Source organism: Lactuca serriola, chromosome 7 (genome assembly GCF_051521515.1).
Source record: "Lactuca serriola cultivar US96UC23 chromosome 7, Lser_US96UC23_V15, whole genome shotgun sequence".
NCBI lineage: Eukaryota > Viridiplantae > Streptophyta > Magnoliopsida > Asterales > Asteraceae > Lactuca > Lactuca serriola.
In genome coordinates this window covers 6,540,311-6,559,037 of record NC_136414.1, presented here as the reverse complement: position 1 = coordinate 6,559,037, position 18,727 = coordinate 6,540,311, and the positions used below count along the sequence as shown (strand labels likewise).

The 18,727-nt window shown below is 33.3% G+C and overlaps 2 protein-coding genes and 2 non-coding genes across 4 annotated transcripts; all 4 read right to left on the bottom strand.

Annotated features, from left to right (window-relative positions):
• Window positions 1-264: 264 nt before the first annotated feature.
• Window positions 265-335, bottom strand: TRNAG-GCC (transfer RNA glycine (anticodon GCC)). Its single transcript has one exon. It is a non-coding gene; the product is annotated as a tRNA-Gly (tRNA).
• A 3,756-nt stretch (window positions 336-4,091) lies between these two features.
• Window positions 4,092-4,162, bottom strand: TRNAG-GCC (transfer RNA glycine (anticodon GCC)). The gene has a single exon. It is a non-coding gene; the product is annotated as a tRNA-Gly (tRNA).
• A 648-nt stretch (window positions 4,163-4,810) lies between these two features.
• Window positions 4,811-6,158, bottom strand: LOC145062010 (uncharacterized). Its single transcript, XM_079009621.1, has 3 exons — window positions 5,819-6,158; window positions 5,377-5,523; window positions 4,811-5,282 (listed from the first exon to the last, which is right to left on the bottom strand). Exons 1-3 carry the CDS (start codon window positions 6,026-6,028, stop codon window positions 5,139-5,141), a joined length of 501 nt encoding a protein of 166 aa, XP_078865747.1. The 5' UTR covers window positions 6,029-6,158; the 3' UTR covers window positions 4,811-5,138.
• Window positions 6,159-13,589: 7,431 nt separating this feature from the next.
• LOC145062009 (uncharacterized) lies at window positions 13,590-14,653 on the bottom strand. Its single transcript, XM_079009620.1, has 3 exons — window positions 14,407-14,653; window positions 13,902-14,048; window positions 13,590-13,807 (listed from the first exon to the last, which is right to left on the bottom strand). The coding sequence occupies exons 1-3, from the start codon at window positions 14,614-14,616 to the stop codon at window positions 13,664-13,666; spliced, it is 501 nt and encodes a 166-aa protein (XP_078865746.1). The 5' UTR covers window positions 14,617-14,653; the 3' UTR covers window positions 13,590-13,663.
• Between the last annotated feature and the right edge of the window lie 4,074 nt (window positions 14,654-18,727).

The window sequence follows — 18,727 nt, the reverse complement described above, 5'->3', positions numbered from 1 at the left end:
AAAGAAATTTACTTATTTTACTATACAGCATTTGCTTCTGTTAAACAATAGGGCGTAAAAGGAAGAACATCAAAATTTTGGGTTTGATTTTTATTGGATCGAAAAGAAAAAGGCTGATAAAATTATAAAACATCCAAAACATGGGATGTTAAAATTGTAAAAAAAAAAAAAAAAGTTGAAAGCTCAGAAGGGCCTCTTTACATGAGATTCACGTTACACAGATGGGACCATCCATCAGAAGCGGCTTATCATCATAGCTTGAAATGCACCAGCCGGGAATCGAACCCGGGTCTGTACCGTGGCAGGGTACTATTCTACCACTAGACCACTGGTGCTTTGCAATTATCTCCTCAAGTTATATATTAAAACTATCACTATCTTATAGGAATACATCATTATTTTATTTCAAACAATTTAAACCAAAGAAAATTTCATATAATTATTAGCTGATAACATAAAAAACACTTGTCATAATAATTATTTAATTTTACTTTTTGTTAAAAAATTCATCGTTCGGATATATTTTTTTCGCATCCATTATAACCTCTATTGCTGGTTTTATTCATATTTTTTTTCTAAAAAATACTCATATTAAAAAAAACACCATCATCATTATCCATTTTTATTTTTAACAAAAAAGTTAATGTATCAAACCTAAACTCTAAATATCATATTTGTCCTTCTTAATGTTTTAAAATATCAAATTTGCCAAAATCAAGTTTTTATTAATTTTTATTATTTAATAATCAATTATAATTTTAAACCATTAAAACTAAAAAAATAATAATAACTAAATGGTCCATAACACCCTTCCATTCTAAATCGCAGGAATCTTTTACACTAAGTTTTATCAGCTCTTGTCATTAGTTTATGATCAAACACAAACATAAATAATAGTAAACATAATTACCTGTTGCTTATTAGCTTAGTAAAAATTGATCAAAAGCAGGAATTGGGATGGAGAGAGGGCAAATAGGAATATTGAGGAATTACAATTACCTACTGTGAATAGTTGTTTGTAAGAAGAAAGGTGCAACAGGGGAAGGAAGAGGGTCATACGATCGTGTTATTTAATTGCCAAACCATTTAGATGGTAAGGACATTATTGTCCATACAGTGTTTTTTACAATGATTTAAAATTATTGAAAAAATTATTAAATAATAAAAAGTTAAAAACTATTAAAAAATAGATTTGGACAAATTTAATATTTTAAAACATTAATAAGGACAAATATGATATTTAAAGTTTAAGCCGTACAAATACGATAGTAACTCGTTTAATAAGGGTATATAAAAAATTACTGTCATCTAAAATGTTTCGATATTCACAATATACATTATTTAGTGGGAGGTTCCAATCCATGCACCCCATTTCCTTAAGATTTTGTGAGTATTTAATAAAATAAAAATGATCTGTCACACCCATGTGACGTGTCTACCGTCCACTTAACACACGCATAGCGTGCCACGTATGCAGGTGACCGGTTGAACTTGTTAAAAGGATAAAACCGAAAAAAACATTGCAAGTTTGCGGTATAAAATTTTTGTTAAATTCCTGACAAACTGTCTTTTCTTGTTGTTCACATAATGATGCCCACTCAGCACGTATGCGGGTGACCGGTTGAACTTGTTAAAAAGGTAAAACCTAAAAAAATTGCAAATTTGCGGTATAAACAAATCAAAATTCTGTCAAATGGTGAAACCGCAAATTCCTGACAAATTATCTTTTCTCGTTGTTCATATAACGAAACCCACTCAAAACACACGTGGCGGTGACCGGTTGAACTTGTTAAAAGGGTAAAACTGAAAAAAAAAAAAAAATTGCAAATTTGCGGTATTAATGAACAAAAATTCCTGACAAAGTGTCTTTTCTCGTTGTTGATATAACTCTTGTTTGCAAGGATGTTTGTGAGTGTAGTGACAATGTTATTAAGCTTCACTTAATAAGTGCCTTTCCCACAAAAAACTCCTTTATCCTGATGTCATTCAAGCGTTACACATGTTTTTTTAACTATGTGTTTGCCATCAATGGCGGAGCCAATGCAGGGGCATGCCGGTGCACTGCCTCCCCCAAGAGTTTCAATTTATATAGCTGTAAAGCCTAATAGCCATAAACGTATAATCTACATTGACTGGTTGTTAATTCATTTAAGCCCGTTGCCACCCCTAACACTTAATAGATTTTTTTATATATTAAATAATTATGCATTCTCTGTGTATAGAACTTACATGCCCCTTTTGTGGTTAAAGAATGGACACGCCCCTTTATCTTTCAAAATCATTTTTTTAAACAAATTACAAATTAACAAATAATGACAGACAATTATCGATTTTTGTTTTCAGGTTTTCATTTTATTCAAAAAGTTATCACAAAAGATAATCTGAATTTAAAATTCAAAGTCTCAAAAATCATAATTAGAAATTTGACTCTACCAAAAATTTAAAATACTTATGTTCAAGAAAACACATAACGTTTTTTTAAATCCACAAAATGTTAAAGAAGAAAAATCTCAAATTAAAAAATATAAACATTAACCACTCTATGTCATCTCCGCACCATCCATCAATCCCTCATAACACCGATAATAATTCGCCGTTCGTAAATCGTTACTCTCTGTAGACGTTGTCTTATTGTCTTGAGATCTCATCGGTTTCCATCTTGAACTCTCGACCTCTCGTTGTATGTAACTCTCTATTTTTTTCTCGCTTGCAAAATCTCTCTCTCTCTCTCTCTCTCTCTCTCTCTCTCTCTCACACACACACACACACACACACCTTGGCTCTATAGCTCTATATTTGACTATGTTTCTATGTAACTTTTATGCCTTAATTGTTCTTGAGTTTTTGGGGTTGTTAGTTATATATATATATATATATATATATATATATATATATATATATATATATATATATATATATATATATATATATATATATATATATATATATATATATTCTGATCTATGACTTGATTATTAACTTACTTGTTTAGATTATTGTCTTTAACTTAGAATTGTTAATTCTAATATTGCCAAAGAAAATATAGACGTAAGCCCCCTTTATATGAAACTCCTGCTCCGTCCCTATTTGCCTTCATGGCAGCACATTCATTTTTTTGCATGAGAAACAGTGTAATAATATTTGGTGCAAATAATGATTTGTTTGCAAGGGTGTTGAGACATTTGACTGTTGGATACTTCATACTTGGATGTGTAATCTCAATTTAGCTATAGCCTATTTATAATTTTTTTTGTTCTAGATTCTTGATAGTTTTTTTAATAAAATTCTGTTGTTCCATAAAAACGTTTATTTTTTAACTATTTAATTAAACAAGTTATACAAAAACCAACATTTGATATTTTTGATTCGATATCAAGTAGTAACGCATGGTTCCAACTATTTTTTTTTAAACTTAATTATCAACTTTCAAAACATTTGTCAGTTAACTGTGTCATGTGTGTTGGAATGATGTCTCTTCTCATGCTGTTGATTGTACCCCTTCAATGGCAGATAAAAGATGTAGATTTAGGAATATGGTTAGATAAATATGTGTTAGCCGTTCTAAAAAAAGATTAAAGTAGCTTTGGAAAAAAATTCATTTCTTTGTTGGTGAATGATCCAGGTTTAACTTTGTTTTAGTAAATTACAACTTAGCTTCAAAATATATATACTAACGATGATATAAGAAAAACAAAAAATTCTTAGCTCTTATAAGTTATAATGATATAATTTGTGTATTAAGAATAAGCGTAACATATTTTAGATTTGAAAAAAAATCATCTTACATATCCAAATAATGTTAAACTAGTTGAACATAATTATGTACAAAAATTGAAGGAAGGCACGAAGATAGGTTTAGTGGTTTACACATTCATTGCAAAAAATACTATTCTACCATGTTATGTGAAGTGAGAGTAGATTAAAAAGAAAGAAAGCAATAAAAAACCAACTGGAGAAAACGACTACACAAAAACGGGTGTTAAAGCTGTTACAAAAACTTAAGCTCAGAAGTGCCTATTTTATCAATGTAAGAACATGACAACCTGATAGACCCCCCGCCATCAGAATAGACATAACATCATAGCTTGATATGCACCAGCCGGGAATCGAACCCGGGTCTGTACCGTGGCAGGGTACTATTCTACCACTAGACCACTGGTGCTTTTGTTTTACTATCTCGCTAATTTCTTTAGAATCTGTTACGTTTGAAAAATGAATTTCAAGTTTTTATTCACGAATATTTTAGTTTCTTATCAATGATATTGGAATACATTCTTGAGAATACTAAACATTTTTTTAAAAAAAAAACGCACAAATCTAATGAAACACTAATATATGAAAAAAGAAAAAAGAAACAAAGATCTCCCCATTCTTGGTTCTTCTGCTTATGCTCAATCTTCTTATTTTCTCAGACGACAATATAAAAGCGATCATATCATGTAAATGGAGAAGCATGATTAGTACTAATAGCCATTTTAATGGAGAAGCATGATTAGTACTAATAGCCATTTTGGTTTTGTCGCAATGGAAAGAAACATCACCAAGCATCATTAGTACTAACAGCCATATTTAATTTGATATTATTGATAGTATCTTGACCTCTTGTGATCTTGTTGTAAATAAATAAAAAGAAAAAAACAATATTGAAAAAGGAAAAAAGTTGAAAAAAAGGACCCCTCTAGTATAATCACCAGAGATAGGCGATAGTTATTCTTCCGGCTGAGTATAAAGATTTTGATCCCCCGGTTAGTGAGTCGTGAAAGCGCCTACCTTATGTTTAAGGACTGAGCTTTTGACTTTTGTAAAACAATTTATGTAATTTTGTCTATGTATTATAGTTGGACTAAAAAACTACATGTTTGCTAATTATAACATCTTTAGTTCAAAGGTTTTGTTTCTTACAAAGATTGTCCCTAATCCAAACTAAGATTTGCACTCTTCATCCCTCACCCCAACCCCAACTGCCGTTATGTGGCTTCCATTTAACTCCTCCTCATATGCCTTGCACATGTGACATGAGGGCATTTTGGTATTTTCACACGCTCACACATCCATTGTTATAGATTCCCTCCCTCCTCTTTGTTTGTATAAGGCTATATAGAAAACCGTATTATAAAAGAACGTACGTGTAATATTCCTCACAGGCTTGCAACAGGCATGTTATAGAAGGTAGCACGACACAAGTAAGTCAATATTTCCTTATCCTTTAGCTTGAACTCTATAGCAACTACTGTCAAATTCCTTCCACTCCTCACCACAGACGCATCAATCATCACTTCTGCCTGTTTGTTCATATACAAACAATTTGCATTTCAATATCATATCAACACTCAATACTCGATAATCACAACAGCTTTAATTGGATCAAACACATACTTGGTTCACAGCAGCAGCTAGATAAGAGACGCTCAATTCACCAAGAAAAAGCTCTTTATCTTTGTGTACAACAGTTCTAGCACAAGCTATGGCCACAATCTCTGCTATTGATCCAACTGCTCCTCCATGTAAAGTGTTATACCTATTCTGCACAGAGCCAAACACCCTTTACACAGATAAGTGATTGAAGAGATTCCAGAACTATAGAGCAACTAAAATTGGGATTTCAAAAGGGTTTTGGAAGTGAGTATCGTTCTTTTACGTTAAATTATATCGATCGTATCAACTATGATCTTGATCTATACTTTGACCAAATTCGAACGTGTAAAAGTAACCACAAATTACACAAACAAAATTCCAGGTTATCGACTAGAATAATAACGCAAACAGAAAATTTCACGGAATAAGTGAAATCACCGCTAGAGAAAGACAGAGAAATTACGCAAACGTATGGTTTGACGGTGAAGATGCAGGTTACACGGCCACGATGGATATGTTGAACTTTGAGCAGGCTGCGGATCAAATCGGAGTGGACTCCCTCACCTTCGTACTTCGCCGGAAGTACGAAGCTATCGCCGGCGCTTATGATGATTCCGTTGACCTTTGCGACGGTTTCCGAAGGCATCTCTCTAGATGCGACGCTTGCCGCCATTTCCCCAAATGGATTTTCCCTCTTGCTTGACAGATTTGCCGTTTGCGTCTACCACCAAATCCTTTACTTTTATTTGATGTGCAGTTCCAGTTTTTCATATTTTAGACCATCCGTCAATGTCATGGCCCCAAAATACGATAAAAGAAAAAAATCAGTCACACCAATATATAAGAAAAAATGTTTCATAACATAAAGTAAAACAAAAATACAAAAGTTGTGAAAGCAAATTTCATAATGTGAGTTTAAAAACTCGTTATAACATTCTTTTAGGGATTGTAGTAATTGTAAAGATAAATATTTAAAGGGATAATGACTTAGGAAGGTAATAACGTTTCTTTTTTGTCCATTTTAGGTCCCTAACGTATTTTTTGTGTGTATTACACCATTAAGGTTATTATAACCGTTTACAAATAGTCCTTTTAACAGGAAGAAGCCGGTAAAAGGATTATTTATAAACGGTTATAACAATCTTAATATACACAAAAAATACGCTAGGGACCTAATATGGACAAACGGGAAACATTATTACCCTCCTAAGTCATTATCCTATAAAACTAAAAACCCCTATAATAAATTTTTACTTTTTAAATAAGAAACTTATAGGTCTTGGGGTTGGTAGTTTGGATGTTTTTAACCTTTCTTTATAAATGGAAGTGTCGGTTTCTTAATGACAATGGAGCTCTTCGAGTTAAAATTGTCAAATTTTGTCATGGGGAAGGTGGTGTTTTTCGGACGATTCGAGAATAGGAATTGGAGGGGGTGTTTGGCAAAAGATTGTAGGATCCATTAATCACCTCCATGAGAATGGTTGTATTCCTTCTAATTACATGTATAGAGTGGTGGGCGATGAGACTCAAACGAGGTTCTAGAAGGATATTTGGTGCTTAGACATTCCTCTTAAGGAGCGGTTCGGGAGGCTCTTTGCTTTGACCTTTAATCAAGATGCTCGAATAAGTGAATAATGGGATCCCGGGGGGGGGGGGGGGGGGGTGTAATTTTCATTGGCGTCGGGGGATTAGAGGAGGGGCTGAATTGACCCAATTTGATTATCTTGTAGAAGGATGTTTGGTGCTTGAATATTCCTCTTAGGGAGCGGTTCGGGAGGCTCTTTGCTTTGGCCTTTAATCAAGATGCTCGAGTAAGTGAATAATGGGATCCGGAGGGATGTAATTTTCATTGGCCCAAGAGCCTCCCGAACCGCTCCCTAAGAGGAATATCCAAGCACCAAACATCCTTCTAGAACCTCGTTTGAGTCTTACTCCCACCACTCTATACATGTAATTAGAAGGAATACAATCATTCTCATGGAGGTGATTAATGGATCCTACAATCTTTTTCCAAACACCCCCTCTAATTCCTATTCTCGAATCTTCCGAAAAACCACCACCTTCCCTATGACAAAATTTGACAATTTTAACCCTAAGAGCTCTCTTGTCAATAAGAAACCGCCACTTCCATTTATAAAGAAGACCAAGGTTAAAAACATCCAAACTACCAACCTCAAGACCTACAAGTTTCTTATTTAAAAAGTAAAAATTTACTATAGGGGTTTATAGTTTTATGGGATAATGACTTAGGAGGGTAATAACATTTCCCGTTTGTTCATATTAGGTCCCCCAACGTATTTTTTGTGTATATTACACCATTAAGGTTGTTATAACCGTTTATAAATAATCCTTTTACCGGCTTCTTCCTGTTAAAAGGACTATTTGTAAACGGTTATAATAACCTTAATGGTGTAATACGCACAAAAAATACGTTAGGGACCTAAAATGAACAAACAGGAAACGTTATTACCCTCCTAAGTCATTATCCCATATTTAAAGGCTCAAGAGAATTGTCTTTATATCTGTTTATCTTCTCATGGTTTTTGTATGCCCCAAATCGCTTCACTTTTCTTTTCTTGGTATTCTGCAATCAATATTTTCTTTTCAAAAGCCACCAACATCTTATATACGGTAGGAAGTTTTTATCTATTGTATTTTAGGAGGTGTTTGACTTAGTTTTTCACAGTCCAAAAGTTCTTTTTGCAAAAGAAAAAAAGTAAAATATGTTTGGCAAAAGTTATTTTTTGAGTTTTATACAAGGAAAATGAACTTTTTGGAAAAGTCAGGAAATTCTGATTTTTTGTAACTTTTCCAAAAAAGACTTTTGGGCTGTGAAAAGCTAAGTCAAACACCCTCTTAAATTGAAAAGACAAACAATCATATTGGCAAAAATAATATTCAAAATTATATGTTGATAGTTGCAGATAATAAATCCAATGATTATTAATATAGTTATCAAGTTTCATCTTAAAACTAGATCAATCATCCGCGATCAGATCTGATTATAAGAAATGTAAAAGAAAGATTGTTCTGTTGTCGGACGAAATTAAAATACGAAATAGTAAAGTAAAACCAACCTCATAGTTGTTGATGACGACTCGTGTAAGACTTCACGAAGGCCAAAGAAACCAGACCTGTTGAAAATACCTAATACCCGATTACCCGACCCGACCCGTTTTGAATTCGGGTAGATTAGGTCGGGTAAATTGGGTTTCGGGTTTGAAATTCGGGTAATCGGGTAACCCGATATTTAAATAGGTCGTTTATTGGGTAGGTTTAAAAAAATTCGGGTACACCCAAATACCCGATTTAGAAAAAAAAAAAAACTATAATAACTATTAAAGTTGTATCATTATTTTACATAATTAGTGTTCCTTATAGTTTAAACCAAATGTTATATGGCTTCGTTATTTGAATGGTATATAATAAATACAAAAGAAATTGTTAAAAATGAAATCAAGTTTTGAACAAAAATATTACAACAAATATAACGAAAATTAATAAGATGTTAGATTCTCTTTCATTTTCTTTGTGCACTAAGGATCTATTTCTTTTTTTCAACTATGTACATGTTTGTTTTTTTGTCATTTTTTTCTTTGTGAATTGAAATATAGGTATATAATTGGTCCTGCGATTTAAATAACATGCTAAATTTGTTTATTTATAACTTTTATGTATTCATCTTTTGCATTAAATCATATAACATGTTTGGTTAATTGAAATTTGATCAAACATTGATCATGTACTCCATAAACAGTTTTTTTTTTATCAAAATTTAAAATGGAATGCAAAAATCACATAACTTATTGTAATGAATTGTATTGTTATCGTATATGTACTTGTTAATTGTATGAAATATTTTGTTATCTAATTTTTTATTAAAGCAACCGAAATGTAAAAAAGAATTTTTAAAAAAATCAAAAGTGACACTTAAGTAATTTTCGGGTATACCCGAAAATACATGACCCGACCTAAAACCCGAATACCCGAAACCCGCGAACCCGAATTACAATATAGGTCGGGTATCGGGTATTATTATTTTAAGGAAATACCCTAACTACCTGACCCGTTCTACCCGAAACCCGAAAATTTTACCCGAGCAACACCCCTAAAAGAAACTCCTATCCTTAAAGGTTTTTACGTCGCTCTAAGTTTGTAAGCTTCAAAGTAAAAGCCAAGATTTGATGCAGAATATCCCTCGTTCCAACAACTATAGAATAAGAGATAAACGCAAAGCGATTAATCGGATAACAAAAGGAACTAGATTTTGTGTGTGGAATACAGATCCATGAGAGCTATATTTATAGCTGCAGACACCTTAGAAGATAACAAAATAGTTGGATATGTGATGAGGATAACCCTATCACGGTTGGCCATGTGTCATGTCAAGTCTCTCTTCATCTACAGCTGCTTGCTTCACTTGATAAAATGGGTGACTAATGGTTTCAACAGTCTTACACAAGTCGACATCAACAACTATGAGGTGACTAACGGTTTCATGAATGGGATTATGCCCTCACTTGATAAAATAGGTGACTAATGGTTTCAGCAGCGCTTCGCTTCACACTTTTAAAGAGGCCTATACGTATAGAGCACTAAACCTTAGTCTAGTTTTATAATCCTAGTGACTATAATAATTATATGTAACATCCATAAATTTTACGTCAAATTTAAACTTTTTCAATCATAAATAAAACCGTAAAGCATCGTTTACAAAATGTTTTTAAATCATTTTCCATCAGAGTGTCCCAAAAATCATAACATAAGGATGAGGAGCGGTACGGTCACGCCTTCGCCTTTCCATGGACTCCTGAAGTACCTGAAACAATAAACTGAAAACTGTAAGCCCGAGGGCTTAGTAAGCTACCCTGAAAATACCAATACCACACTAACAATACCATATCAGTAATAATCAATCAATCATCATGCATACTGGGCCATCGGCCTGGCTGGACCGCCCTATCGGGCTTACAGTCTGTCTGAATCTATCCTGAGCCTTCGGCATGACTGGTCCGCCACGTGGGCCTACAGTCTCCCCGGACCGCTCATAGGGTATGTTAGCCTTCAGCACAAAGCAGGACCGCCTCAACCCAACCAACAAGCAAATAACCATGTGCGCATAGCTATCATATACTAGCATATACAAACATCAAGCATATCTATCTCACTGATCATAATCATAGAATTCTCCTGTAACTAGAGTACCGACCTATCAGGTCTCTAACACACCAATCTCTATGGATCATAAAAGCATAACATATTGTCTACCTCGATTTTGAACTAACAAATCATAACCACATGCAACATACCATAACAATAACAACTAAAGGGTCGGCCTTGGTGTCGTAGACCCTATCGATATAGTGATGATAACTCACCTCGTAGATGTCGACACGAAAGGTAAACTCCAACTCTCGGATCACTTAACATAGGTTCCACCACCTATCATCATAGTACATCATACGCATAAGTCCTTAACCTTACGAGGTACTTAATAAACCACTAGTCAACCCTTGGTCAAAGTCAAAGTCCTCAATCAAGGTCAACAGTCCATGTTGACCTTAAATCGCCGAGTACCCTTGGCTACTCGCCGAGTTTCCCCGAAGTACATTCCAACTCGCCGAGTCATCGGAGTGACTCGTCGAGTTCCTTTGATCCTCGATCAAACTTAAGGTCACACGTAGAGTTCCCTCCTTGCAACTCGACAGATACATACGCATACATAATCTAGGGAAAACTCATCCGACTCGCCGAGTTGTTCTTCAACTCGTCGAGTCTTATGGTGACCTTCATCGGGCTCGCCGAGTTATTTATCCAACTCGTCGACTTCACGACCATCTTCATATGACTCGCTGAGTCATCTTGCGACTCGCCGAGTCCATTCAGTTCTTTTTACATACAGACTTGATTTGAGCCATGCAGTGGCCCCAAATCACAGATCCAAGCTTCTAGGGCATACTTATCACGTAAAGTTGCAAACTTTACGTGCATGCATGGCTATAAAGGCTCTAAATGTCTATTTTAAGTCGTTAATGAAGCTTCGAGTCTAAGAGGGACCTCAATCACAACCAATACAACAACTTTATGATTCTAGCATCCAGGGAGGGTCCAAATTTGAAGTTACAACCTCAGATCTAGCCCATTGCTCAACCTTTCAACTTAATACTTCACCAAAAACCCTAAAACTCAACAATGCAAGAGATTCACAATAAGAAAGGCGATTTGGTTACCTCCAGAAGACGATGACTGAGATAAGAGCTGATTTCCACACTCCACTTGCTCCAATACCCTTCTCCTCTAAGCCTTCTCTCTCCAAAATCCTCTTTTCAAGCTTCAATCACACAATGGAACACACACACACGTGTCTTCATCTGCCTCTTCTAGAAGCTGCCACGTGTCTCAATCTCGTGGTGCCACGTCACATTGTCTCGCAGAGAATGGAACAACATAACATGGACACGTGCCACCTCTAACAGCTGCCACACCATCAGACTAAGTAATTTTTGCACATCTTGGATGGCTATAACTTTTACATACGAGCTCCGTTTTCAACGTTCTTTATATCCCAAAATCCTCTCGACGAGCTCTACAACTTTCCTTTAGATCACAACAGCAAATTCTTACTCCATTTTAAATTCATATTTTAATAGAGATTAGACTATTAAAGTTTATGCGAAAATCATAACTCTTTCATACGAACTTCATTCTTGACTGTCTTTATATCAACGAGTTCATATTTACGAGATCTTCAATTCTCGTTTAGATTGTTTTGGCTAACACTCAACAAATTTAAATTTCGATATATGTGTCGCACACTGCTATACTGAAACTTCGAAAAATCATAACTTCCTCATACGAAGTCAGATTTAGCCGTTCTTAATATATGTACGTTTTCGCTTTTACGAATACTACAACTTTCATTTTGTTTACTTACGATAATAAGCAACCTATCTTCGATTCACTTTTTATGACGCACATATCTGTGTTGGGTTGATCGTGAAATTTTGAAGAAGCATAACTTTTTCATACGAAGTTGGATTTAAGCGCTCCTTATATCCACGAGATATTAATTACGATACATCTTTAGCTAAGATTATTTATTATATCTTAAACGTCTAGCCCGAAATTGCGGACGTTACACCACATGGCTGCCATTGTGGTAGCTGACTGAGCTTAATGGCTGACGTGGTTTTCCACCCTCTCACATTGACCCTTTATCTTCTCTATCGTTCTTCTTGTTCAACATCTATCTTTCTTAGTTGCATAATCAAACATCCTTGCCGCCATCAATAGATCTTCAATTTACTCACTTCTTCCCTTTTCTCCCCCTTATTCTTCCTTTCTCATTCAGAAGGATCTAAGATGCCATAAAGCAAGTTTCAGAAGGGTTCAAAAAGATGGTTTCAGTGACGTTTTTAGATTGAAAGCTCTTTTAATCCTAGATAAAACACTCATCCTTTGTATTTGACTTTTTTCCTTGTACTCATTTGATGGTGATTCGAAGCTTAAACGATAACCACTTAATATATTAAAAACTCAAAACAAAATACATTTCTAAACCTCCAAAGCCAACAAAAACTTTATGTGGAAATGTCATATTCTATAACTGTGCTTCTTAATCTTTGGTTTAATTATTTATAAATAGAAGTTAAGCTATAGCTTATTGGTTCTTTAGTTAACAAGAGGAGTTAAGGGTCATTGTTAGGGGAGAAAGGTCTCTATGAAAATTTTCTTGGTGCTAGAATGCATTAAAATGTTGATATATATTCTTCATCGTGTGAGTGAACCTTCAACACAATATGACCCTTGACAATTATCCCCAACTTAAATTAAATTTAGTCCCAAATGTTTGCTAATTATAACACCTTTTAGTTCAAATATTTTGTTTCTTGCAAAGTTTGTCCCTTTGATGGCTTCTTGGTTAACGAGAAGAGTTAAGGGTCATTATTATGGGAAAAACGTCATTATTATGATTTTCTTGGTACTAGAATGCATTAAAACATTGATAGATCTTCCTCATCGTGTAGGTGGACATTCAACAGGTAAAACCACAATATGAACCCTGAAGATCGTTCCTAATCCAAACTAAAATTTGGTCACGGATGTTTGGTAATCATAACACCTTTAGTTCAAAGGTTTTGTTACTTGTATTATATTATAAATTGAGTTACTAGTAGTTCCTGATATATATTAAATTTGATTTTTATGTTTCAATAACTTAAAACACAATAACATGATGAAATAAAGCACATAATTGAGATATATATTACAATTAATCTGTAATATTTGTATAATATATTAATATTCCTCATAGGTTTGCAACAGGCATGTTATAGAAGGTAGCACGACACAAGTAAGTCAATATTTCCTTATCCTTTAGCTTGAACTCTATAGCAACTACTGTCAAATTCCTTCCACTCCTCACCACAGACGCATCAATCATCACTTCTGCCTGTTTGTTCATATACAAACAATTTGCATTTCAATATCATATCAACACTCAATACTCGATAATCACAACAGCTTTAATTGGATCAAACACATACTTGGTTCACAGCAGCAGCTAGATAAGAGACGCTCAATTCACCAAGAAAAAGCTCTTTATCTTTGTGTACAACAGTTCTAGCACAAGCTATGGCCACAATCTCTGCTATTGATCCAACTGCTCCTCCATGTAAAGTGTTGTAAGCGTTCTGAAGTAACAATGAACATGACATTACAGCATCATAAACCCAAATTTCAACACGAGTTTGGAAGTTAATATCACTTTATTAGGTTAAATTCGACTATTCATATGAACTGAATTGATGATAGAGATTCCACCATTTATAGAGGAACTAAATCGAGATTTCGACTGCAATTTCGAACTTATTCCAACGATCGTGTGACCTCGATCTATAGTTTGACCAAATTCGAATTTACCAAAATAACCACAAATTACAGAAATAAATAGAAACATTGAGGGAGGGAAATAAATCGTTATCAAAGAACTGTAATCACAGATAGAGGGAGAGAGAGATATATAGAGATAGAGGGAGAGAGATAAATTACGCAAACGTATGGTTTGACGGTGAGGATGCAGGTTAGCCGGCCACGATGGATGTGTTGAACTTTAAGCAGGCTTCGGATCAAATCGGGGTGGACTCGCTCGCCTTCATACTTCTCTGGAACTACGGAGCCACCGCCGACGCTCATGAAGAATCCAGTGACCTTTGCGACGGTTTCCGGAGGCATCTCTTTCGATACGACGGTTGCCGCCATTTCCCCCCAAATGATTTGTTGCTCTTTCTTGATCAGATTTGTATCAACCAACCTACGGTGATAATCAGCTCTAATTTTGTTTAATGTGCAATTTCAGTCCTTTAAATTTTAAAGCTATGCTGTGATTGTCCTTATATAAAATATGCTTAACATAATTGGATGTTTGTAATGACAATCAAGTGATCAACAACGTTTTCTTACTTTCAATATACTCTAAAAATGTATCAATATCTATAAAATCTAACCATTTTTTTCAAGACACTATATAATCATTTATAAAGTAGCTGCTCACATGGCAATTTTAGTATTCGGTAGGTTTGTTTTTTTTTATCCACCTAAATTTTCAATATTTAGTAGAAATTGTATACCTAAAAAACTTAAGACTGGCATAAAAAAAATTAAAAGACTATAGCTGGACAAACATTATTTAATTCAAGAACATATATTTATAACGTATAGTTATTCTAACTAATAATAACGCATCATTAATCTATTCGATAGTAATTTTAACAAACGTATCACAATATTATAATTATCTATTTTTTAATAGGCTCATATTAATTATCATCGTACAACAAATAAGAAGATAAACGGGTAACAAGTTGCGCCACTAAGGAGCTGTTTGTTTACCTCTTAATTGTAAAAATTAAGAGGCAATGTCTTAAAAATTTAGATTAAGATTGTTTGTTTGCCTCTTAATATTTACCTTTTAAAACTCTAAATACCTCTTAATTTTTCAGATATTAAACATCATCTGAATTTAAACAAAAAAGACGCGTTCCCAATATACCCTAACATCGACCCTTCACCAAAACACGCCTCCTCTTCTCCTCCCCCTCTGTGCGATTCTTCTTCCCTTCACAACCTGATTCGCCTGCGAAGCTGCTCCCCGACTACACCTCGACGCAACCTCCGACTACATCTCTCTAAGACACAACCTCCGACTACACCTCGACGCAACCTTCGCCTGCAGCAGCTTCACCTCCAGCTCTGATGATTGCAGGTCCGCTTATCGTTCTTCCTTTATGAACAATTTCTTTGATTTTAGTCAGAGCTCTAACTTCCGATAATCGATTGATTGATTATGCAAGTTTCTTATTGATTGATATGGGGTGATAATCTATTGGTTAAAATTACAGATTCTGATAATCGACTATCACAAAGACACAAACTTGTTTCTCTTTGGCAGGTACATGAAAACCGATTCTTAGAAATATATAGTTTTCTTCTTCTTCTTTTTTTTTTTTTTTTGCCCTAGAACTCGATTACCAATCCTCTGTTTGATTTTATCTGTATTTCATGCACAATTGTTTTGATTTTCTTTGTATTTCATGCCCGATCCTATACTGGGTCGTCATAGGATACATTGGGTCGTCATAGGATACATGTATTTGTTTCAAGATTTGTCTCTCAAATTGTTTATATTACATAGAAGATGATAAAATTTGATAAAACCTGTAATTACTAGTATCAAGGTTCAAGAAAATATGATTATTGTTTGAAATCTTAAGATAGAAGATGATAAAACAGCTAATTGTTTGGGGAATCTGAAATAGACCACAAAGATACATATGTTTGGTGAATGAAATTGTATATTTGATCTGTGAACTTTAAAAAATCAAGTTTGAAAAATATGTTGTTCTTTAAAGGATGCTTATACAGTAGGATACTGTTGGTGAAGAAGGGTTCAAGACAATCACCAGTAGCTAACAACATATCATTGATTTGGAACACAAAGAATGAATGGGGTTGTATACATGTAATGTGATCCATATAAGCATAGAGTTCAAGTTGTTTTCATAGCTATTGTAAGATTGTTTTTGTAAGGATTAAATACATGAACTAGCAATGTACTTTTATTGATTTATTTATTATAACATCATACTTTCATCTCTTTATATTAGAGCATTGTTTGATTTGATTTTTGTCAAGTATTTATGTTTGATTTGATTTTTATTTAATTTGGATTTTGTATTGTGTTTATATTTTTTTATAATTATGTAAGAAGTTGGTTTGGTTATTTTATAAACATAAACTTTGAATTCAACAAAAAAAAAATACACTGAAGGGTAAAATGGTCATTTTATAATTCATCACAGAAATTCAGAGGTTCCAACCAAACAACATGTTAAAAATTCAGATCTTAAAGTTTCAGACCCTCTTAGAAATTCAGACCTCTTAAAAATCCAGATCTTAAAAATTCAAATCCTGCGAAACAACCCCTAAGCCTTTTTGTATGGTAAAACCAATTTTTTTGAAGATTACATCCATAGATCTAGGAGATATAACATTGCTATACATGATCTATTGTACTCTACTAAGAAACTCTACTGCATCCATAGATATAAGGAATATAACATTGATATGCATAATCCGTTGTACTTTACTAAATAAATGAAATAAATAGGAGATGATGTCTTATAAATAGTAAAATGAGAGAATCCTTTGAAATAATTTTGTGGTTGACGGTTTTATAACTCAACTAATGAATTAAAAGTGATTAGTCGGAGTGCATTTTAATTTTAAATTGGTTGTTGTATGTTTTTTTTAAAGATTCAATATATATGCTTATAAAAAATGTTTTTTTAACGGTTTAACTAGTCTGATTGAACCGGTTTTTAGATAAATCCATTTCGTCACATTATGATGTTGAAAAATTGATTGTGTTTGGTATTTATAAAATTGAATTCAGGGGGAAAAGGAAAGGAAAACACTCTTAAGTGGTCCACTTTCAAGGGTCATCGAGCAAACACACTTTATATAAGGTTATTTCAAAGGATTCTTAGGTATACTCACAACATCATCACATCAAATTTGTTGTCACGTCATCATTACATTCACACAATACCATTATAAAATATTCACCACTCTATATCACCATATTTATTTATTTATTAATTATTTAAAAAAAACATTTTTTAATTGATATAAAGACAAGAAATAGATATAAAAAATAATAGAAAGAAAGACACATAACAGGGCAAACGAGTGTTCCTTTATGTGGTGTAAACCACATTTCACCACAGTGTGCGGTGCCACGTCAAGACAGAGGTGGTGTGCATCTTGTCACCTCATCGCAACCCATGCGGCGTTGCAAAATATATTGAATGGCCTAAACAATAAAGTGTGAGGCATAAATGACAATTTGTGTGTGTACCATGTATATGTGTCAAACACAAATTTACACGATACGCACGGATAAACACATTTTAACCGTGTTATACAAAAACACAGATAATCATTACATTATGCGGATTTAATTCATGTATATATGTTGTGTCGTGTGTTTATACATGTTTATATGTGTCGCTTGTTCATATTTAAACAAGTAAACTCATGTTTAAAACGCGTAAGACACGAAACACAAATTTAAAATTCATATCCACACAATTAGACACAAAACATGAATTTCCAAAACTCATAAACGAAAAACTTGTGTTGTGTATCAAATTGTGGCCACACCCATTGGCTTGAATATATATATATATATATATATATATATATATATATATATATATATATATATATATATATATATATATATATATATATATATAGGGTTAAGTTCATGTGAGACGACCTAATTTTGTGAGACCGTGAGATGCATTTTTTTTATTTTTTTTTAGTTAATTCAAGTTCCGAAAATAATATTTAAAAAAATAATATTTGGATTTTACCATTTATTTTGCATTTCAAAATTATTTTTTAGAATATGTACAGTGTAATATTCTATTAGAAAATTTCACATACTTTTCAGAAAAAATGGAATTTTTTTTGAATTTTTTTCATTTTTTTTAGTTAATTCAAGTTCCGAAAATAATATTTAAAAAAAGAATTTTTAGATTTTTCCATTTATTTTGCATTTTAAAATTATTTTTTAGAATATGTTAGTGTAATATTCTATTAGAATATTTCACGTATTTTTCAAAAAAAAAAATAGGATTTTTTTTATTTATTTATTTTTTTAGTTAATTGAAGTTCCGAAAATAATATTTAAAAAAAGAATTTTTGGATTTTTCTATTTATTTTGCATTTTAAAATTATTTTTAGATTTGGTCTCACGGTCTTACAAAATTAGAATGGTCTCAAATGAACCTGAACCTATATATAT

What these genes read in the sequence shown, in the direction of transcription:
- LOC145062010 (XM_079009621.1), bottom strand. Translation starts at nt 6,028, where the DNA reads ATGGCGGCAAGCGTCGCATCTAGAGAGATGCCTTCGGAAACCGTCGCA. An exon ending in CCGTCAAACCATACGTTTGC is followed by an intron (nt 5,524 to 5,818) that starts GTAATTTCTCTG and finishes GGCTCTGTGCAG; the next exon opens with AATAGGTATAACACTTTACA. An exon ending in TAGCTGCTGCTGTGAACCAA is followed by an intron (nt 5,283 to 5,376) that starts GTATGTGTTTGA and finishes ATGAACAAACAG; the next exon opens with GCAGAAGTGATGATTGATGC.
- LOC145062009 (XM_079009620.1), bottom strand. Translation starts at nt 14,616, where the DNA reads ATGGCGGCAACCGTCGTATCGAAAGAGATGCCTCCGGAAACCGTCGCA. An exon ending in CCGTCAAACCATACGTTTGC is followed by an intron (nt 14,049 to 14,406) that starts GTAATTTATCTC and finishes TTGTTACTTCAG; the next exon opens with AACGCTTACAACACTTTACA. An exon ending in TAGCTGCTGCTGTGAACCAA is followed by an intron (nt 13,808 to 13,901) that starts GTATGTGTTTGA and finishes ATGAACAAACAG; the next exon opens with GCAGAAGTGATGATTGATGC.